General features: G+C 37.1%; 2 protein-coding genes across 2 annotated transcripts; both read left to right on the top strand.

Annotated features, from left to right (window-relative positions):
* Positions 1-14,704: 14,704 nt before the first annotated feature.
* LOC145947532 (uncharacterized) lies at positions 14,705-20,314 on the top strand. Its single transcript, XM_083057314.1, has 6 exons — positions 14,705-14,721; positions 14,842-14,964; positions 16,333-16,568; positions 16,777-19,179; positions 19,256-19,706; positions 19,819-20,314. Exons 1-6 carry the CDS (start codon positions 14,705-14,707, stop codon positions 20,312-20,314), a joined length of 3,726 nt encoding a protein of 1,241 aa, XP_082913440.1.
* Positions 20,315-20,517: 203 nt separating this feature from the next.
* On the top strand, positions 20,518-21,849 carry LOC145947529 (uncharacterized). Its single transcript, XM_083057313.1, has one exon. It carries the CDS (start codon positions 20,518-20,520, stop codon positions 21,847-21,849), a length of 1,332 nt encoding a protein of 443 aa, XP_082913439.1.
* Positions 21,850-22,609: the final 760 nt, after the last annotated feature.

Genomic DNA, 22,609 nt, shown 5'->3' with positions numbered 1-22,609 from the left:
CTTAAATTTTTCACTGGTTCATTATACGACTCTATAGGTTTGCAACTTAAATTTTCCACTAGTACAAAAGTTTCTACTTTCACTTGGCGCGCAATTTTTTTTTATATTATTACTTTTGTAGTACGATTTACATGGGTTTGCAATGGATAATTTTTCATATGATTCTACATGGGTTTGCAATAGGTAATTTTTTATATTACAATTCTACATGGGTTTGCAATAACTGATTTTTCATACGATTCTACACATGGGTTTGCAATGGGTAATTTTTCACTACTGGCGTGCCCATACTAGGCGCCTTTTTTTACCTTTTTTTTAAAGGTAAGTTTTTATAGGGATATCATTCATTTTTGTATATGATTTAGATTTACTAGGGTTGCTCAAAAAATGCCATTTTTTTCAGAAACTATTTATTAAACAGGTTTGAAATGTTTTTAAACATACATGGATATTTCTTCTTTTTAAATATATATTATTTTTTAATATAATCTCAATCAACTTCTATAACCTTATACCAGCACGATACAAGTATATGTATGCCTTTACTGTATCAACTCTTGTTTTTTCTACGTAATCATGTCATCACAGCTTTAATCATCCCCTCATCATCTTCCCAATCTTGTTTCGCAGAGATCTTTAAATTATATGTTTAACACAGTTTAGCGATTGCTTCCAATATTTAACTTTTTAAACCACTTAATTAAATGCACTTCGCGAAATACGGTTTGGAAGATGAAGAGGGCGTGATTCAAATGTGAAAACATGGTTACGTGGAAAGGACAAAAGTTGGTACAGTAAAGGCAAGTAAATAGATATAATGTATTGTACTGGCATAAAGCAATAGAAGTTGATTGAGATTACCATGTATATTGTGTATAAATTGTTGAATAAATATTCTGAAAAAATAATGTAGGGCATTACTTTTTGAGCAACTCTAGTACTATTATATTTCAAAAGATTACAATGTCCTCATTCTGTATCTGTAATGTAAAACATATTTAAATCATTAGAATACGGACATATATGCAAAATATACTGTTTCTTTATTTTATATTAACAATTATATACTTATGAAAGAAATAGTACCATAGGATGGCAGCGTAACAAGAAAGTAGTTATTATTGTGAAAGAAATATAGAACATCACATATAAGTAGTATTGCATATCACATGTATGTAGTATACATTGCAAAATGTAGATCCTTCTATTTCTTTCTTGAATACATATTTATATAATGATATTTGCAACTACTTTCTTGTTACGTTACCATTTTACTATTTCTTTCATAATAATAACTACTTTCATGCTACGCTACCATCCTACTATTTCTTTCATAAGTATATAATTATTGATATAAAATAAGGAAGCGAATAATAAAAGCTAATAATAATAAATTACGTAAAGATGTATTTTTGATAGCTCATAGCACTCATAATAGTGCTATGATTATCTTTACATTATTTATTATTATTAGCTTTTATTCGCTTCCTTATTTTACATCAATAATTATGTACTTATAAAAGAAATAGTAGGATGGTAGCGTAGCATGAAAGTAGTTATTATTATGAAAGAAATAGTAAAATAAAATGGTAACGATACATGTGATATGCAATATACTACATACATGTGATATGCAATACTACTTATATGTGATATACTATATTTTTTTCATAATAATATAATAATAACTATTTTCTTGTTACGTAACCATCCTATTATTTTTTCATAAGAATATAATTGTTAATATTGTTATAAGAAATATAAAATAAAATAATTACTTGATTCTTATAAATCTCATCTTCTTCTATCGATTATGATCCTCTGGCTGGATTCTTTTATAATAAATAAAAACGAGCTAACCGCACACTTAACCTATGTCACATGTCACATATCACATACACGTTATATATATATTATATATATATATATATATATATTACAACAAATATTATTTACAAAGGTATTTTATAATGTCCCCATGGTAATGTATCAGTGGTTGCAGGTATGATATACCGCTTGTCATCGTGAGGACTTAGAGCAATTCTTGTCTCGCGAATGGTGTATACTTCATGCAATTTCGATCTTATACATGACTGACTACGTGTCATTTCAATCTCTTCATTCAAACACCGCGTATAATCATCAAACGTTATCGTTCTCGCGACAACGTTACTCTTGACACCTTTTACTTTTTTCGTATCTTTCTTGCCATCCACTCGCAAGGCATACATTTTTGCTCTAAGGCCTACAAATTCGGTCATAATAACACCGTTGTTTTCATCTTTCATTAGACCGGGTACCTTTTTATTCACGAGCGGTATACCATACACATTGTCCGCAGTGTAATCGCTCGTATCAAATTTGTCGAGGTTGCGCTTTATATTCTCGTACACATCTTCGCATTCGATGTGGTATATTAGGCTGTCTGTGTCGGTGTACATTACCCGGCATCTGTCACGATACAGCGGTGACATGTACTCATGATGAAATTCATATAAACATGTTTTGGAGATGTCGAGTATGCACATGCCAACATAGATTGGTTTATAAAATTTTACCTCGAGTTTGCGTAATTCGACAGCGATTAGATTTTCAGAAAAGATGCTTCTACTGTGGAAATTTGGTTTCGCAATCATTGCCTCTGCACCGTATCTTCCTTCCCAATGTGTGATAAGTTTTACATCAACCCGATTACGCACATTTTCCATCGTTTTGCCGAATACTGCATTATTCATCAATTTATATAAATTTTTTTCAAACTCATTTTTTGCTTGCGTTCTAAATTGCGTATTAAGTTCGATATAATTTAGGAGCCATGGAGATTGCGCGAATTGTAATATGCGATGTATTTTTGCAACGCGAAGGCCGTGACGCGTATATTGCTGCAGGTTGCGGTAGTGTATCACATATCGCTTCTTGTCGTATAGCGTTGCGAGAAGCTTATCTTCCCGCTTGCCTGGCGGTTTGTCATGTGTCGGGCAAAACGGTAGGTCAGTGTGCGTGTCGTGAAGATGTCGCGGATATTCTAAATCTACCTCGAGGATGTAGCCTGTGGGTGAATCGAGCGCGATAGATGATGTGTCGAAATTAGATACATCGTCGACCCATTGAAAATCAGCATAAGGCAATGGTTGACACATTGCCCATCCATACAAATTATTTACATCGAAATACATTAGATATGAAGATGGTTTCAATGGATCGTACGACTGCATGCACTTGTTATTAGCGTGTGCATATCTGTTTGAACATTGACTCAATCCACCGCGTATACTCCGTTCGATAAACATTACCATATCAATGTCTGTGAGCAGTTCGAAATTTACACGTGTATGCTTTAACATGGCGTCCCATGTATACCCGGGGAGAGTATAGTAATACGCGGGGTCGAGCCCATAACTCTCGATACATTTATCCCGGAAATTTTCAAAAATGTCAGCTAATAACAAGACATCAGTTTTTAAATATAAGTCGCTATATTCGCCCAGCGTTTGAATGGAGAACCGCTCCCAGACGTTTTCGGCGTGCGCGTAATCGCTCTCGGATACTGTGTCGCCGGTCAAGGAACTGTAGAATGATTCGCGGGGCGGTAAACACGTATCTTGCAACTTGTTGACACAGTCTATATGTTCGTACGGAAAGACGCCCTTCCGTGTTAATAGATTGAAATTTTCGGTTGATAAATTTTGAAATTCCGAATGTAAAATTTTGAGTTTTTCTTTATTCAAAAAAGATGCCAATTTATCGAGACTTGTCGCGAGAAATTTATACGAGTCGATGAAACGTAATTTAATATGATTTTTCGAATTGTCTTGTTCGAGTTTTACAGTTTTTGTAAATGATATATATTTTTCTTTAGTTATTGGAAGTAATTCGATGCTCCCTTCAAACGCTGTAGCTATTTCCTTAATTATGAAATGTGAGTCGTAACCGGATAAATTATGAAATACTATTGGAATACAAAAATTTTTTATAATTTAAGTTGCAATTTGAGTGTGCTGGACCTCTGTACCGCCCGGTCAGATGACAATGATCGCGTACGCGTGTATCGTCATCTTGCGTGAATGGTTTCTCACATATATGACAATGTGTCGCGCTATGAAATTTTTCCCACTCGTCTGATGTTAAATTTACCATGGGGACGTTAGTTGCTAAAATGGTCTTTACGCGTTGCGCCAAATTTTGTAGTTGTTCGGAAAACCACGAAATGCAATCGGTGCTGCGACGAGAATAATACTCGGATAATGAATTATCGTACGAGTATTGTACAAAATATGCTATACTAAATACTTGGTGATGTTGATATAAATTCTTTTCTTCTTCCTTCTTATCCGTCTTTGTCAGCACACATTCGAGGTCTGCGTATACGACAAAAGGAAGTCGCTCTTTGCGATTAAAGTTGTTGAAGCTGAGCCACTTGTCCTTATCGCTCGGTAACCGGATAGCGCAGTCATTCATCTTTCCGCAGTCTACCGTATGTGATTGCAGTTTGTCTTCCGAACCGAAATAATGCAGACATCTGTAAAATTACAATTATAAACAATTGCACATTTATTTATATAATTTGCAATAAATTTACATACCGATCGCAGATATATTTTCTGTCATTGTTTTTGCTCAATTGCGAGCTCACGAGCCGGGAGAGATTCTTGATGCATGTGAAATGTCCAATGTTGTTGCTGTCTTCCACGTACAGCAAGTTGACGTGTCTGTCTTTCTTCTGCTCACTGAGACGTATCGAGACAATGTTCTTTTCTTCGATGCTGTACACATTTATCGAAATGTTATTATGAACTTCAAACTTTTTAATTTGATTCACAGTCACTGGAAACTCAATGTCTTGGAGATTCAGCACTGTTGTGTAATGCGGATATGATGATTCCCGTTCCACATTTCTTTCGGCGGGGTACAGAGCAGCGACCACCGCCCACGCAAAACATGCATTGTCTTTTGATTGCACATTAACCACTGCTCTCTTCATCATTATTTCTCGCGGTAATTTAATGTGGCATCCCACACGCATTGGATTATACTTGTTTATATTTACAATTAAATTGATTATTCGCGACAATGCCCAACCACTATCGCGTTCCTGAAATTCTTCTAGCGATGCTAGCGTGGGCTCGATAACGCGGTGATCGTACCAATCATGTAAATCGGAGGTGCGAAAGATTTCAAAGTTTTTCGTATTGATAGTTTTATTAGCACGCTTATCGCCCGACACGAACTCGCCATTAAACATAATGTTCACTTTTACACTAGTGTGTTTTTGCAATACTTTTTGCACGTGTCTGATCACGATGTCTTTGGCATCTTCAAGAAATTGACGAGGTTCGATGTGGTTGCTGTTTATCACCGCACCAGTCAAGATGCGGCTCTCGAACGCCGTATCAATCTCTCGCCATATGAGTCCGATGTCTCGCGAACTGCTTCCGGCACCTGCGTGTACAAAACGTCTGCGTACCGAATTCTTCAACCCTTCGAGACGCGCGATTTGGGAGACAAGCGATTGTCGAACTCCAATTTTGAATATGTTGCATTTTGCACATTTTGACCTTGACAATAATTCTAACATTTCATTTGAGGATGATGTCATAGCGGCAGCCGTGCATCGGTGCTTTGATTGGTTGAAAATAATATCGGATCAGCAATAATCCCCACCCCATCACAATGGATATTATGGATAAAATTTAAAAATAATTTAGTAACACATTGATCACTCGATTGAAAAGTTTCTTTTAAAATGTACTCCGCCAGCATGAATTATTACGGTTCGAGAATTCATGAGAGTGATGTTTTGTGCAAGAAGAAATGTGACAGGTAAGTTTCAATTATTTTTTGTCAAATAAAGATTTTTAAATAATGATTTTTAAATAATTTTTGAAATATTGTTCTAATTATTTTTATAGCATTCAGCGTGCGACTCGTATACTTGGGCGAAGATATGCTCTAACCGCAACATCCTATAAATATTTGGAAATAGGAATCAGCGTTGGAGCTGTATCATATGTGGAATTAGCTCTTGGTGATAATCGAGGCAACCACATAATATTGCCTATTGAAACATGGAAATCACTAATGCAGGAACGTGCGGACATTGAACGATTTTTACAATCATCTCAAACTCCATTATGGATTCGAGATCTAACAATAGAAATTGTTAAAATATCCGATTCAAAAATTGTAAAATTAACATTATCCAATAATTTTTTATATATGAAGCCATCGACTCTATTACATTTATTTGAGTTTGAAAAATGTATAGATTATGTGTATTTCTGGTTGTGTGAAAATACTCATCTTGTGAATGAAAAATTTAAACAATTTGCAACTATTTTACAACGCAATAATATTACTAATGTATGTGATGCTGTAAAAGCGATACGCGAAAGTGATGCGTACGATAGCGAATCACTCATAGATTGTGAAATATTAACATGTGCTGTAAATGATGTTTTTTATGATTCTTGTAATAAATAAATTTTTATTGATAAACTGTGAATTTAATTATTTCTTTCCCGCCCCTGTTCTATATGTATATGAATAGTATGATGTGCACATGCATTATCAGCAAAACTCTTTGGAGATGTATCTATATATCATTTTTATATTTTAAATTCACACACACACACACACACACAAAATTGTATGATTGCACACACACACATTGTTATATAATAAACATTATTTTAAATATTAAAAATATATAGTTTATTTTAGAATAGGTCCTCTCTCCTTTCCTCCTATTAAAATCTTATTAATTTAAAAAAATATATAGTTTATTTTAGAATAGGTCCTCTCTCCTTTCCTCCTATTAAAATCTTATTAATTTAAAAAAATATTAAAAGAAAAAAAATATTAAAAGAAAAAAAATATTAATTAAAAAAAAAGTCTCTCTTGCGTACGCCTCTCGCGCTCTCCTTCGCTGCATCAGCTCTCGCGCTCTCCATCGCCGCGTCATCTCGCTACCCTCGTCATCTCGCGCTATCTCTCTCGCTCTTGCATACACTCCTCGCTGCAACACCTCGCGCTCTCCTTCGCTGCATCAGCTCTCGCGCTCTCCATCGCCGCATCATCTCGCGACCGCTATCTCTCTCGCTCTTGCATATACGCCTCGCTTGCATCATCTCTCTCACGTGTGCCTCGCGCTCTCCTTCGCGTTCCTCTCTCCCCGCGGACCCCTCACCCAAAAAGCTTCATGCGGTCTTTCGCGGGTTCCTCTCTTCCCGCGGACCCCTCGCGGACCCGGCTCCAAAATCGCGGACGCTCCCCCCTCCCCGCGGACCCGGCACCAAAATCGCGGACGCTTCCCCCTCCCCGCGGACCCCTCGCGGACCCGGCACCAAAATCGCGGACGCTCCCCCTCTCCGCGGACCCCTCGCGGATCCGGCACCAAATTCGCGGACGCTCCCCCTCCCCGCGGACCCCTCGCGCACCCGGCACCTAAATCGCGGATGCTTCCCCCTTCCCGCGGCCCCCTCGCGGTACATCGCGGTACATCGCGGATGCCTCCCGCGTGACGTCATGCCCGCTCCCCGCGTGACGTCATTCCCCCTCCCCGCGTGACGTCATTCCCCCGCGCCCTGGTTCCCCTCGCCCCTCACCCCCCTCATTGCCCCTGAGTTAGAACCCGCCTAGTATCACTACTGGAGTTGTATCCAAAAGAGGTGTGGTGACTTTACTTTTATTACAGTCGCTTCTAGGCGGTTGCGTGTGAGGAGATCGGTTCTTAAATATTGAATATTCATTTTTCTCTGCAGAATAAAATTTTTAATTATATTAACGTTGGTTTTTCCAACAGTTGTACGGTGTTTATTGTTTTTTTTTAGGTTGGTATTAGTAATTTAATATTTGGATTCCTTGAGTTCGAGGGAATAAGTGTTATCTTCTCTGGAGAGGAGTGAATAGACTGTTGTCGTTGTATTATCTTCACCGTTATGGAGTTCAAGCGTTTCACTGTCTGGGGCGGTTGGTTTCGATTTCATTGGTCGTCTCATTTTTAGGTGCAATAATAGGTTGGTCAGGGAGTCCCATAGGGCCCCTATCAGGTATAAGGACCACCCATATACGGTGTGTAGGGCGTAGCCATGGACTATGGTATCTAATATTAATTTCACGACCCTAATGGCCATGTATATTCCTAACAGTCCCGCGCTGAAATTTCCAAAAATTAAAAATTTACTCCAGAATTTTTGCCAAGCGGATATTGCTATTTTTTCTATGGTTCTTGCGTCTAATAAGTTGGAAATCGACCCTTCTTCTAGAGAGATTGTTCTGCCCATTATTTCTCTTGCCAAAGAGTTAAGAACTGCAGGTCGTTCAGCTGGGAACATTATATGGTCTCTTAGGTCCTTTAAGTCCGTTTCTGAGTATATGCCGCTAGTATTTGTTTTCCGAGAAGTTTAACCCGATTCGCGTAAGTGACGACATCTTCATTATTTTTCTGATAAACGCAACCTAATTCTCCTTGTAATTGGTAGACGTTTTTGGAGGGACCGTAAATTTTTTTCAAATACGTTGTTAATGCAGTTACGGTATTAAAATCTTGATCCTGTATAGTACGACGCGCTTCCCCCACTATTCGCGTTCTTATAATTTTAGCGAATTGACACTCTGCCTCTTTAGGGAGCATAGATTTTGCTTCCTCGCATCCCTCATTAAAATAATTTAGTGGGGTGTTACTACCGTCGAAAAAAGGAACGGCTTCGACCGCGTATTTTAAAGTGGCGAAAGGATTAGCGTTAGCCATGTTTGTTGGTGGACCTCCGGATTCGCCGTTAGAATTATCGATATTAATTTTGAAAATCTGATTTTTTGAGTCAATAAATTCGACTTGGTCGGATTCGTCGGGTAATTCACTTATTTCGGTTAAATTAGAATCTCCTAAAAAATGTACGTGTCGAGGCGTAGATGCTGTGAATTTTGATTTAGATTCACGTGTTCTGTGTGGTGTTTCTAACGCGGTCTTGTAAAGTTCATCTATTTCGTCTTTGTCCGTTGTGCTTCTAGTCCCTTTACTCATTCCTATTCCCAAAGATCGCACATTTCAATCCCGGACGAGCCCCCAATTAAACGTATGTTACGTCCTGGCCTGCACGAAGGAAAGGCCGCTCGAAGGTCGTAACAGCGTTTTCCCGAAATCGGAATGATTTCGGGTCGAACGGACTGTCTGGCTCTTTTGCAGGTCAACGACTGGATAGTCGCTTTTACCTGGCTTATCTCAGGGGTCCGTTCGTCGGTCCTTTTCGGTAAGGGAATTAAATCCCTTTTACGCGGGATAGGACCTTGTGCGATCTCGGGGGATATATATATAAAGGAACGCAGGGGTTTAAATAAGACTTTAAATTCGCGTAATGTAAATAATTATCATTTATTCAAAAAAATAAAATCTTAATAATATTCGGAGAATTAGACATTTGAATTTGTGGACATGTATAAACAATTATATATGATTGTGTGTGTAACGTTGATGTGCTATGAGGCGGTTGAGGATTCGCGTTGGCTTTTGATCGTCCCATTTCAATCGGAGAGCGCGTTTCAATGCTCGACGGGCAGCGATTTCCACTACTTATTAAGTTTAGTCGCGATTCCGGGGATTTATTCACTTCCGTGATCGTAGAAGAATGAAAGTACTCACTGTTGGCTGTATATTATTTGGTGAGCGGGTTGGCAGCTATAGGTTGATCCTCAGGATCGATGGTTCCTTCGAGTGATGTGGGCGAAGGTGTAGGTTGACTAGTAGCTGGTTGTTGAGCCCCGATGGTCACAATATATGTTTAATGCGAGGATCCAGAAGTGCGTAACTGCCACGACGTAGGCGGAATTAATGAGAGCGTTCTTGGAAGATTCGCTGCTTTTATACTATTCGTCTGCCCTTCTTATAGGGCAAAGGGCGTCTTCTTTTCTTGTGACTCATAGTCATACGTTCGGTGTTTAATCCCTTTTGCACAACGTATTGCTCTTTTGTATGAAGAGTTCTTTCCTAATTCTGATCTTTGGTCCACTGATAGCGTGTGTCGATCGTGATATTTCGACATTACCTATGACTTATTGATCAAAGTGTAGGTTTCGTAATCTCGCCGGTCGAGTTGTTTCACAATCACTGTCTTTCTCCGTTTAATTCTTATAACTAATTTCGGTCTTATAATTAATATGTTCGCGGAACGCGAATCTGCGTAAATCGGGGAGGAGAAAAGAATCGTGCAGTCCACAGGACGTAACACAACAAATTATTGCCTTTCCCGAATTAATATTTTTCATTATTCCATCTTTGTAAGCTTTTATTGCTGCCATTATGCAAAAATAAGCAATGATAAAATAAGATGGTAGAAGTTATCTGCAATCGTCATTGTATAGAACATATATAGTAACATAAAAATCTCGGAGAGACGATAAAAGAATATTGGTTGCGTTCTCACGGGAATGGGCGTTGGAGGGGCCCATTCTATATTTTATATATGTAATATTAAATTTATTATGACAATTAAATTTTATGTTATACTTTTGTTTTGAAAATAGTGCATTGCAAATTAGATCGCAATTTGAACTGAGGTGATTGCGTCGCAAAGTGCAGTTAATATCAGATAGGTTTTGTTTTGCAATGTACTATTTTCAAAAATATTTAGTAATAGGTAGATGAAAATTAAACAAATTACAAAATACAAGTATAGAAACACATAATAAACAAAGTTGCATGTAAAATAACAAGAAATATTTTATACAGTATACTTCCCATAATATGGTTGAGGTCACTTTGCGACGCAATCATTTAACTTAGTTTAAATTGCGATCCACTCGAATTATTAATTCGTGTTGTTTATTAAATATGTACAGAAACAATAGCAATTACATTAATTTAAATTTTTATTAACTTCAAATTATAGAAAAGATATTAGATATTTAAATGTATGTTATTTATATGTACATTGCTTGCTATTGTTTACTGTACATTGTGTACATATTATTATATATCTTTATCCCATGAGATGAGTAATCGTACTGCATTAAAAACTTTAAAATAGAAAAGATCTCAAAAATAATACAATCAAATATATAATTAATAGAAGTTTGATTGCATTGGAAGAAATGGCATATATCATACTTTTACATTTCTTATTATTTATATTATATTTTTATATTTATATTACATATTTTTTTCAATATTTTGTATTAAATATTTATATTTATATATAACGATTTTCGGGATAAGAATATGTAACAATATGTTGTAGCGCTTCTATTGTTGTATTTCCGATAAGCGCAAAAAATTATGATTTTATTATAAGTAATTGATATTTTAATATTATATAATTGACATTGTTTTCCTTGCAGATTTTATAATGAATAATTTCTTTTATTATAATTATATTGATATTAATCTATGTATGCACCATAGAGTTGCTTGTTGTTGCAGATAGATTTGGAGACATCTGAAGGGCGGATCACTTTCAATGAAGAGGCGTGGATACCATTGAATCAACGCCATTATATTGCAGCAGGTAACGTATGCACAGTGGAGGTTTTAGTGAGTAAGAATCTCACACTATCCCGGAAAACCGGGGTGCCTTTTGAAGGTTTCCCCCACGTAAAAAAAAAAAAAAAAAAACCACGCTACTGCCATGTTAAAAGCTCTAGCTTCAATCAATTAATAATCCAATATAATAATCAACAATTATTTTTATATTATAGTATATAGTATATTTGAATATATAAAAATATTTAAAAAAATTTTTTTTAATTGAGAAAAAGAATATTTTAAATATTAAAAAAATATTTCAAATATTCTTTTTAAAATAATCTTAAACAAATTTTTTTAAATATTTTTATATATTCAAATACTTATTATTATATAAAAATAATTGTTGATTATATATATTCATTAGAGTATTTTATTGATTGAAGCTTGAGCTTTATGGCACAAACTGAACATCTTGTACATTGTCTGCATATAATATTTAACTTATTTATAAAATATATAATATATAAGTTTATATATATACACACAAACACAGATATGACAAGCGTTCATGATTTTTTTTTCGATTATTGATGTTATATTGTATAATCTCTCTCTTATCTCTTTCTCTCTGCTACATAAATAATATTATAACGTGTAAGAACTTACGAGTAACGTATGATGGCTCAATGCAAGAATATTCAATCTCGTAGAAAACTTTAGTTCAAATATATCAATATCAATTTTTTTTATAATATATTGGAATATAGAAAAATCATAGAAATATATTTTTTAAGGCGATAAACTTAAAAATTTTTATATTGAAAATATTTTAATCATTTTACAACTACACACACTATATATATTAAATGCAAAATAATTCCGTAAATAAATTAATCAAGTAATAAATCAATTGCAGCTACACACACACACACACACACACACACACACACACACACACAAATAGCTGGTATGTTGATTTTTATTATTAATTTTTTAAATTTATTTTCTGAATTATTTTGCATTTATATAGTGTGTGTAGTAAAATAATTAAAATATTTTCAAAAAATGTTTAAATTAATCGCCGAAATATATTTTTTTTATAATTTTTCTATATTGCAATATATTATAAAAAAATTGATATTGATTTGAATTCTAGTTTACTGGATGATACACTGAACATCCTTGCATTGAGCCATCATACATTACTCGACATAAGTTTTTTCACGTTATAAGTATTTATGGAGCAAATTATACAATAACATCAATAATCGAAAAGAAATGAAGAATAATCAACATATTCATCAATCTATGATTGCTATAAGCTAATGATAATTTATATTCGTTCTCTTATTCTTGTCTCTCTATCGCGCTGACTATACATAAAGTATCGATAAAAAAGTATAAGCAATACATTTTCAAGTCTAAAGTACCCGTGTCTAACATATATTGTATACTAATTCACTCTCAATTATACTACTGTTATTATTTATTATTAGATAATTATAAAACATACATATAATTTTTAGTGATATATATATATATATATATATATATATATTTATATATAATATACGCACATATGTGCATAAGCATATATAAAATTTACAAAACGTGGGTGCTTATTAGCCTTGCTACGTTACTGCCTTCTGCTACGGAAGGCCAGAAAGCATTTTCAGGCCGTATCTCGCGTGTAGCATGAGCACGTGATCAGCACGGTAGAGGAACAAGGATAACGTGATTATCGATCCTTGTCTCTCTACCGTGCGTCCGCGTGAGCAATGCAATGGTGTGTGTACGTGTACAGACATACACCACTACATAAAACCTGAGAGTTAGTTTCTCAGCGTTGGCAACACTAAAATCGGAGTTTCGCGTTGTCACCGCGTGAGGTCTCCAACATCAATTCGGAGTTTGCCTGGGTCGCCTGCCGACCCTTAAATGCACTTCGCGAAATACGGTTTGGAAGAAGAAGAGGGCGTGATTCAAATGTGAAAACATGGTTACGTGGAAAGGACAAAAGTTGGTACAGTAAAGGCAAGTAAATACATATAATGTATCGTACTGGCATAAAGAAATAGAAGTTGATTGAGATTACCATGTATATTGTGTATAAATTGTTGAATAAATATTCTGAAAAAATAATGTAGGGCATTACTTTTTGACCAACTCTAGTACTATTTCAAAAGATTACAGTGTCCTCATTCTGTACCTGTAATGTAAAACATATTTAAATCATTAGAGTACGTACATATATACAAAATATACTGTTTCTTTATTTTATATTAACAATTATATACTTATGAAAGAAATAGTAGGATGGCAGCGTAACAAGAAAGTAATTATTATGAAAGAAATATAGTGCATCTCACATATAAGTAGTATTGCATATCACATGTATGTAGTATATTGCATATCACATGTATCGTTATCATTTTACTATTTCTTTCATAATAATAACTACTTTCATGCTACGCTACCATCTTATTATTTCTTTCATAAGTATATAATTATTGATGTAAAATAAGGAAGCAAATAAAAGCTAATAATAATAAATAATGTAAAGATAATAATGTTATGAATGCTATGAGCTATAAAAATGTATATAAATTCTTTATTGTATCTATTGCATGTGTTGTTTACATGTGATATACGTGTATGCATGTGTTGTATACGTGTGATTAATATAATACGTGTAGCACGATAGATACTACTATGTATGCGTAAACGATGATGATGACGTGAACGTTTCTTAAAAGAAATTTTTCATATTTAGACTTTGCATTATGATATTTCCGCTTACAAAGCACGTAGAGCAAAATTAAATACACTTTCATTATATAAATCGAAATCAATCTATCGATTAAGCCTAGTAAAAACTCGATCGCTTCAGTGGGTTTATTGAGCATCCGAATCTATGACTATCTCGAACTGTACGATTCGCGTAAAGATACACGGTGCCTCGCTTCTGAGAGTCGGCTTTGCCCTAACTAGGCGCGAGACACTACCGTGTCTCTTGATATACACACATATGGGTATATGCAGGGTGGCCCACATAAAGTTACCTTCCATAATTTGACAAAGGCAAGTGATCTTGATTTATGCACAAATTCGCATGGTATATATATTTTAATACATTTTCCAGCTGCAATGATATTGTCTCAACTTTTCTGTGTTGTAAACGAATTTCAAGTTTTTTCCGAATAACCACATATATAATAATTTGCGCATGACTCCTAAACATACAAAATGCATATAGTCCAAAGGTATATTGTTCACAAGATCAAAATCTGGTAGCTTTAAAATAGCTGAATGTCCAATATGACAATTTTCGTCCTTTCTTAAACGGAAATCTTTATTTGTTCGTAATTGTGCATTTGTTTCAGGAAAACACATTTTATCGTTAATGTAACTGCCTTCAATTATGCACTTTGTACAACTGGAATAACCATTATGTCCTTTTATTTGCAACACAAATCCTTTCGCTGGTGCATCGCATATAATAGAATGTAATGTACATGGTATATTTCTGTTATTAATAGTAATTCCATCTTCGTGTTATATCTTTGCTTCACCCACAAATTTTGCAAGAAATTCATTTGAATCTGATGGTTTATGTGTTCCATAATAAATATCAATAATAAAAATTAAAATATATTTATGTACACAAATGTGCTCATACACAAATGTGCTCATACGCACACATGCACACATATTTAATTCCAATTTTTCCAATCTTAATACTTACCAATTTTTGGCGATTTATTTTACCTTTAATTAACAATTTTTCAAAACTCTGTAAATCTTCAATTTTTTCAATGGGAAAATTATTCATTATATCTTGTTCCACTGTTTCGCCTTCTGTTCCATAAGAGGAAGATATTTGAAGGTTTTGTAAAATATTATCTAATCTGTTATTCATAACATTTCCTTGTTCTTGCAATGAACGTAGTTGATATCCTACGTCTACGAGTTTTCTAATTATGTAACGTTGAAAATCAGAATTTGCTAAAATTACATAATAGTATATTAGTACATCGTAAAATGAAATAAATACACACGTTATATATATTTATAAATGATAGTTTCATACTTACTTAAACCAGTATTACTTGCATTACGTTTAGCGCAAGGTTCGTAGATGTAGATCATCAGATAAATTATCTTTATTACACGTATCTATAATTAGAAAATATATCAATATATATTTTTAAAAAAGCAATCCAATGTAAACACGAACTATCAGTAATATAACATCATCAATGCTATAATTTCTCGTGTAATACAATGTATTATAATTAATACGTAACATGCACATAATATGCATTATTACATTTATATTGTTGTTTCATATTTAGCAATTATTTGTATCTTATAGCGACTACCTTATATTACCATTTAATTTATGTCAATATTATAACAGATGGTCTCGAGAGGCGAGCGATACTTTATTATTGTCTCGGGTACATAACGTATATATATTATTGAAATTCGGGTATCATATTTGCTCCGATTTATGACGCACCGATTATTAATCGAGTCTAATTAATTTAGGACGCGAGGCAGCGATCGCCTTTTACTTCGGGAATTTTCGGGACATATCGGGCCACTCTTGGGGTCTACTCTATATAATCTCGCTCATTCGGAGAAAACGACTACTGTTAATCCTACCGCCGCTTAAGATCATTCTGTCAAAAGATACAAAATAAAGCAATTTAGTAAGCAAAATAAAATCCAATTTATTCCGACCCCCATCGGAGCCGTCACCTCAGCTGTAAAGAAAATTCATAGAGGCCTGTGCCTTGACTCGCGTCGGCCGTGGAATTTTTCACCCGGAACTTACACGCGAGATGTGATTATCACAAACAACATTTTAGTCCTTCGAGCCGGATACGGACAAGAGGCTTGAAAAACTCGCATCCGCATCGGCATTTTCAACGGTGCGAGCTGCCTTTGGATTGGGGAGGAGAATGCAATAACTGCCAGCTGTCAAGGAGTCATCCTGAGACGGTCAATCGGCGCTCCGGAGCTAAGGAAGGACAGAGATTATCGACGAGTTGCCAGCCGTGGAACGGTCAATCGGCGGTCAATCGGCGGTCAATCGGTGGTCAAGGTGGGAGTATCATTCTTTTTTCACCGAACAGAATTGTTCCTTTTATTCTCATTCGAGAGTATTATTTGCAAAAATATTATTACGTACAATTGCACGCGTTATATGAAATAAATCATGGCTCATTCGGCTCAGATCTCATCATTAAAAAGAAGGCGCGCGACGATAAAAGCGTCATGTACGCGCATAAGGGGATATGTGGAATCAATAGCGGTGCTGACACCCGAATTAATTGCGAACTTAGAAGAGCGAAAAGAAATATTATCTGGTTATTGGCCGGAATATAACAGTTTGCAATTCGAGTTAGAGGCCCTTTCTGAAGCCGAGGGGGAGGATCGCGTTGCGTTTGAGGAAATGTTTTTCGAGGTGACAGGTGCGTTGCGCCGCGCAATCTCGGATTTTAATCGTGAGGCGTCCAACAGTCATGCCACGACATCGCCGGTTCCTTCACCGGTCGAAAGGGGATCCTCCGCTTGTAGGATACGATTACCAAAATTAGATTTGCCTAAATTTGCGGGAAAATATGAGGAATGGTTCCCGTTTTATGAAATGTTTAATTCGGTTATAAATAGCAATCAGTCGTTAAATGGCTTTCAGAAATTCCAATATTTAAGAGCATCTGTGACAGGCGAGGCGGCAAATGTAATTCAATCGCTAGAACTAACGGATCAGAATTATCAGGTAGCTTGGAGCTTATTAAAACAGCGTTACGATAATAAACGCGCCATAGTACAGACACATTTGCGGGCATTATTCGAGATGTCTAATATCGTAAGGGAAAACGCTGCGGAGTTGCGTAGGATGGCGGACAATGCTGCAAAGCATATACAAGCGCTAAATGCCTTGCGTTGCCCAACCGAGCATTGGGATAGCTTGTTGATATATTTGATTTCGTCCAAATTCGATCCAATCACTACTAGAGAATGGCAAGCTTCGCTGACCGGGACAGAATTACCCACGTTCAAACAATTCACGGAGTTTTTAGAACATAGATGTCATTTGCTGGAATCGTTAAATCGCGGTAATTCGGTAATTCCGCACGCCGGAAGGCGTCTTGCGTCTCACGCCGTCACTACCTCATCTTCGTGTGGATATTGCAACGGAGAGCATTATATTTATTATTGTCGAGATTTTATTAAGTTGCCGGTCGTGCGGAGGCTTGCAGAGATCCGAAAACGTAAGCTATGCACTAATTGTTTATGCAGAAATAATCATTCTTCCGGGAAATGCAAATCGGGCGCATGCAAAATATGCGGAATAAAGCATAATTCATTACTTCATTTTCCTTCGAAATCCGACGGATCTTCTGAGAAGGCAAAAATAGAGAATAGGCCGCCGGAGGAAACAATAAGGGAAACAATAGCGATGGCACACTCGTCTGCCGTACATAATGCTCAAATATTACTTTCGACGGCGATTGTATACATAACAGACGCGAACGGGATAAGGCAATCTTGCCGAGTCTTATTGGACAGTGGTTCTCAGGCGAATTTTATTACGCGAGCGTGCGTCGAGCGATTAAAATTGAAAGCGACACCAAGTAGCATTAAAATCACGGGAATAAATGGCATGACTAGCGATGCCAGTGAAATCGTAGAAATAATTTTGCACTCGCGATTGAACGGGTTCTCTTCGATTTTAGAATGTATTCTAACGGATCATATTACCGAGCGAATTCCTGCATCATTTATCAATCGGGAAGAAATACGAATTCCGTCAAATATTCAATTAGCCGATCCGGAGTTTCATAGATGCTCGGATATCGATGTATTAATAGGCCCCGGTCTATTTTGGCAATTAATTTGTGTGGGTAGATTAAAATCATCTCAAGCGCATCCTACGCCGCAAAAAACGCTTTTCGGCTGGATTGTCGCCGGTCGATTGGGTGTCGATGCACGAGCGGAATGTAGTCGCGAAATAGGGGCATTTCACAGTTCGGTGACTGAGATAGAATTACAGGATCAATTGTCGAAATTTTGGCATATCGAGGAGAATTTTCGGCCTGCTGATTCATATTCGAGCATGGAGCGTCTTTGTGAGCGGCATTTCCGTGACAATACAAGGAGAAACAGCGAAGGTCGAATAATAGTTACGCTTCCTACTATAGAGCATAAGTTGAAAGAGCTTGGCGAAAAACGTGATATAGCGATGCGACGTTTTTACGGATTAGAGAAACGCTTAAATCGTGATCTAAATTTGAAATCGCAATATGTAGCATTTATGCGCGAATATTTGTCACTAGGGCACATGCAATTAATAAATGACGCGAATGACAATAATAAAGATTTACCAACTTGCTATCTGCCGCATCATTGTGTGTTAAAACCTTCTAACGAGACGACTAAATTGAGAGTAGTTTTTGATGCATCGTGCAGGAGTTCAACCGGAATTTCATTAAACGACGCTCTCATGATCGGACCAACGATACAGCAGGATTTATTTTCAATTATTTTAAGATTTCGGACTTTTCGTTTTGTTTTCTCCGCGGATATAACAAAAAAAATGTACCGCCAGATATTGATTGATCCTAAACAGACGCGATTGCAGCGCATTCTTTGGCGAGATTCCGCTGAGGCGGACGTGCAAACATTCGAATTAATAACGGTGACATACGGTACGGCGGCCGCTTCTTATTTAGCCACTAGAACGCTACATTTTCTAGCAGAAATACGCGGAAGAATTTCCTATAGGATCACGGCATATAATGCGAGATTTTTACATTGACGATCTGCTTACCGGTGCGAATACAATTGAGGAAGCATTAACGGTAAAAAAGGAGGTCGTTGAAATTTTACGCAGCGGCGGTTTTCAGCTCAGTAAATGGTCGTCAAACGACAAAATATTAATACACGATGCTCAAATCAGACGCGACGCGGAAGTACAATTTGACAGAGAGTCGACGTCGCGCATTCTCGGGATTCTGTGGAATTCGTCTATAGATATATTTCAATTCGAGACAAAATTGCCCGCTGATTCGCAAAAAATAACGAAGCGCATAATATTATCGGAGATCTCAAAATTGTTCGATCCATTAGGATTACTCGGGCCTGTTATTATTGTTCCGAAAATGCTGTTACAAGAAATTTGGCAATTAAAGATACAATGGGACGAATCCGTTCCATTAGACATGCATACGAGATGGTCTGTTTTTAAAAAAACAGCTTAGCGAATTAAATAATTTAAGTGTTCCGCGATTTATCGGAGATCAGAGCGGGCATTCTCGATTTCAGATACATGGGTTTTGCGACGCCAGCCAGCGCGCTTACGGCGCATGTTTGTATATACGAAGGCAGATGGACAACAATGAAATTCGGGTCGATCTGCTATGTTCAAAAACAAGAGTCGCCCCTCTCAGGGCCGTATCAATTCCGAGACTCGAGCTGTGCGCTGCATTATTGTTGTCACAATTGTGGGATAAAGTGCGGTCGGCCATTGAGACAAATAACGTGCGGTATTTTTTATGGTCAGATTCCACGATAGCGCTGCAGTGGATTTCGTCACACTCCAGAAAATGGTCGGTTTTCGTGGCAAATCGCGTCGGGGAAATACAGCGGTTGACTTCCGGTTCGGATTGGCGACACGTTTCGACAACCGAAAATCCTGCGGATTTGTTATCTCGAGGCATCCACCCGCATGACATCGGGGGTTCCGTGTTATGGTGGCGGGGTCCCGCGTTCTTGAAGAACAGCGAGGATTCGTGGCCAAGCATCGGGACTTACATTCCGGAGTCTGAGATGCCCGATGTCTGAGACGGACAGTCGCGGCTGTCGCCCGCGTGGCGACTGCGAACTCATTATTAGAGCTTATAAACAGGTGTTCAAAATTAAACAAGCTATGTCGAATTGTAGCCTATTGTAAACGATTTCTTAAGCCACGCCTCCAGTCGAACGAGGAGGTGAGCGTTATCGTTTCACACGTGGAAATTTCGGCCGCACTAGATAACCTTTGCAGAATGGTGCAGGAATGCACTTTTGCATGCGAGATCGAGCAGATAAGTAAGGGGATACCTCTAACTTCCGCCAGTTCTTTGAAATCTTTATCACCATTTTTAGACGATCGAGGTTTAATTCGTGTCGGGGGGAGACTCGAAAATTCGCAGTTAATGTACAATGCCCGCCATCCTATTTTGCTCCCAAAAAATCATCGTCTTACTAAGCTTATAATAGAGCGGGAACACATACGCGTTTTACACGCGGGATTGCAGGGCACTATGGCAGCGGTGCGGCAAAATTTTTGGCCGCTTTCACTTAGATCGACAACGCGAAAAATTGTTCGACAATGCCTCGTCTGTTTAAAATGCAAGCCGATTATGTCTGAAGCGAAAATGGGGTCGTTACCAGCACCACGGGTAACACCCTCGCGACCGTTTTCTAATTGCGGGATTGATTACGCGGGACCTCTTATTATAAGAGAAGGAAAGCGGCGAAATTCTAGAAATAACAAGGCCTACGTTTGCGCATTTATATGTCTCGCTACGAAGACGATTCATATCGAGGTAGTTAGCGATCTAACGACTGAAGCATTTATGGCCGCTCTCAAGCGATTTATTTCGCGACGGGGATGTCCAGCTTCTATATTTTCGGACAATGGCACTAATTTCAAGGGCGCATCGCGCCAGCTAACAGAATTTAATGAATTTTATAACAAACACGAAAATCGGTGCAGGATAAGGCAGTTTTGTTGCGACTCGGGGATGTCGTGGCATTTTATTCCGCCCGGAGCACCGCATTTTGGCGGGCTTTGGGAGTCCGCGGTAAAGTCAGCGAAGCATCACTTGCGGCGCATTGTTGGCGAATCGCATCTCACGTTCGAGGAATTGCAAACTGTACTATGCGAAATAGAGGCCGTTCTCAATTCGCGTCCGTTGATTCCACTGAGTTCTGATCCGAATGATCTAGATTATCTAACGCCGGGGCATTTTTTGGTCGGTGATGCGTTGAGGAGTTTTCCTTGCCGCGACCTTACTGATGTCAATCAAGGCAGATTGATACGATGGCAGAGAGTTGAGCAACTCCGTCAGCATTTTTGGAATCGTTGGAGCCGAGAATATTTGAATCAATTACAGCAACGACAAAAATGGGCTAGCAACAAGGGCGAGCAAATGGAGACCGGAAGAATGGTACTCGTCAATCAACAGGGACTTCCGCCATTACAGTGGATGCTTGGTCGAATAAAGGAGATTCATCCTGGAGCGGACATCGCCCGATCCGCAACGGTGATAACGGCCAAGGGATCATTCGTCAGACCACTGGCAAAATTATCAATCCTGCCGATCATGGATTAGCAATTATACCAAATTATTTGTTAAACGTAATATTATAATACATTGACGTGCTTTTAAGCAGCAGCTAAAGCTTAATTGATTATTCGATTTGACCACAGGCTTAACGATTAGCTAGTATTTATTGACAAATTATAAGTATTTGATTTTTTGATTTTTTTCTTAGTTATTAAAACATTTAAGTCACGACAATTGTTTATTATATGCTCGATTTCTATTGCATTAATTATGTTGTTTGTTATATTTAGGTAATTATATATTATTTCATGTATTTATGCAACATTATGTCACGTACTTATTTTATGTATCATCTGACTCATACACATATTATTATTGTAAGACACAGTCTTCCAAAGGGGGCGGTGTTTCATATTTAGCAATTATTTGTATCTTATAGCGACTACCTTATATTATCATTTAATTTATGTCAATATTATAACAGATGGTCTCGAGAGGCGAGCGATACTTTATTATTGTCTCGGGTACATAACGTATATATATTATTGAAATTCGGGTATCATATTTGCTCCGATTTATGACGCACCGATTATTGGTCGAGTCTAATTAATTTAGGACGCGAGGCAGCGATCGCCTTTTACTTCGGGAATTTTCGGGACATATCGGGCCACTCTTGGGGCCTACTCTATATAATCTCGCTCATTCGGAGAAAACGACTACTGTTAATCCTACCGCCGCTTAAGATCATTCTGTCAAAAGGTACAAAATAAAGCAATTTAGTAAGCAAAATAAAATCCAATTTATT

This window comes from Prenolepis imparis, unplaced genomic scaffold, assembly GCF_030444845.1.
Source record: "Prenolepis imparis isolate NDT839.2.m4 unplaced genomic scaffold, iyPreImpa1.0 SCAF_96, whole genome shotgun sequence".
In the NCBI taxonomy this organism is placed as follows: Eukaryota; Metazoa; Arthropoda; class Insecta; order Hymenoptera; family Formicidae; genus Prenolepis; species Prenolepis imparis.
This window is presented reverse-complemented; position numbering and strand designations above follow the sequence as displayed.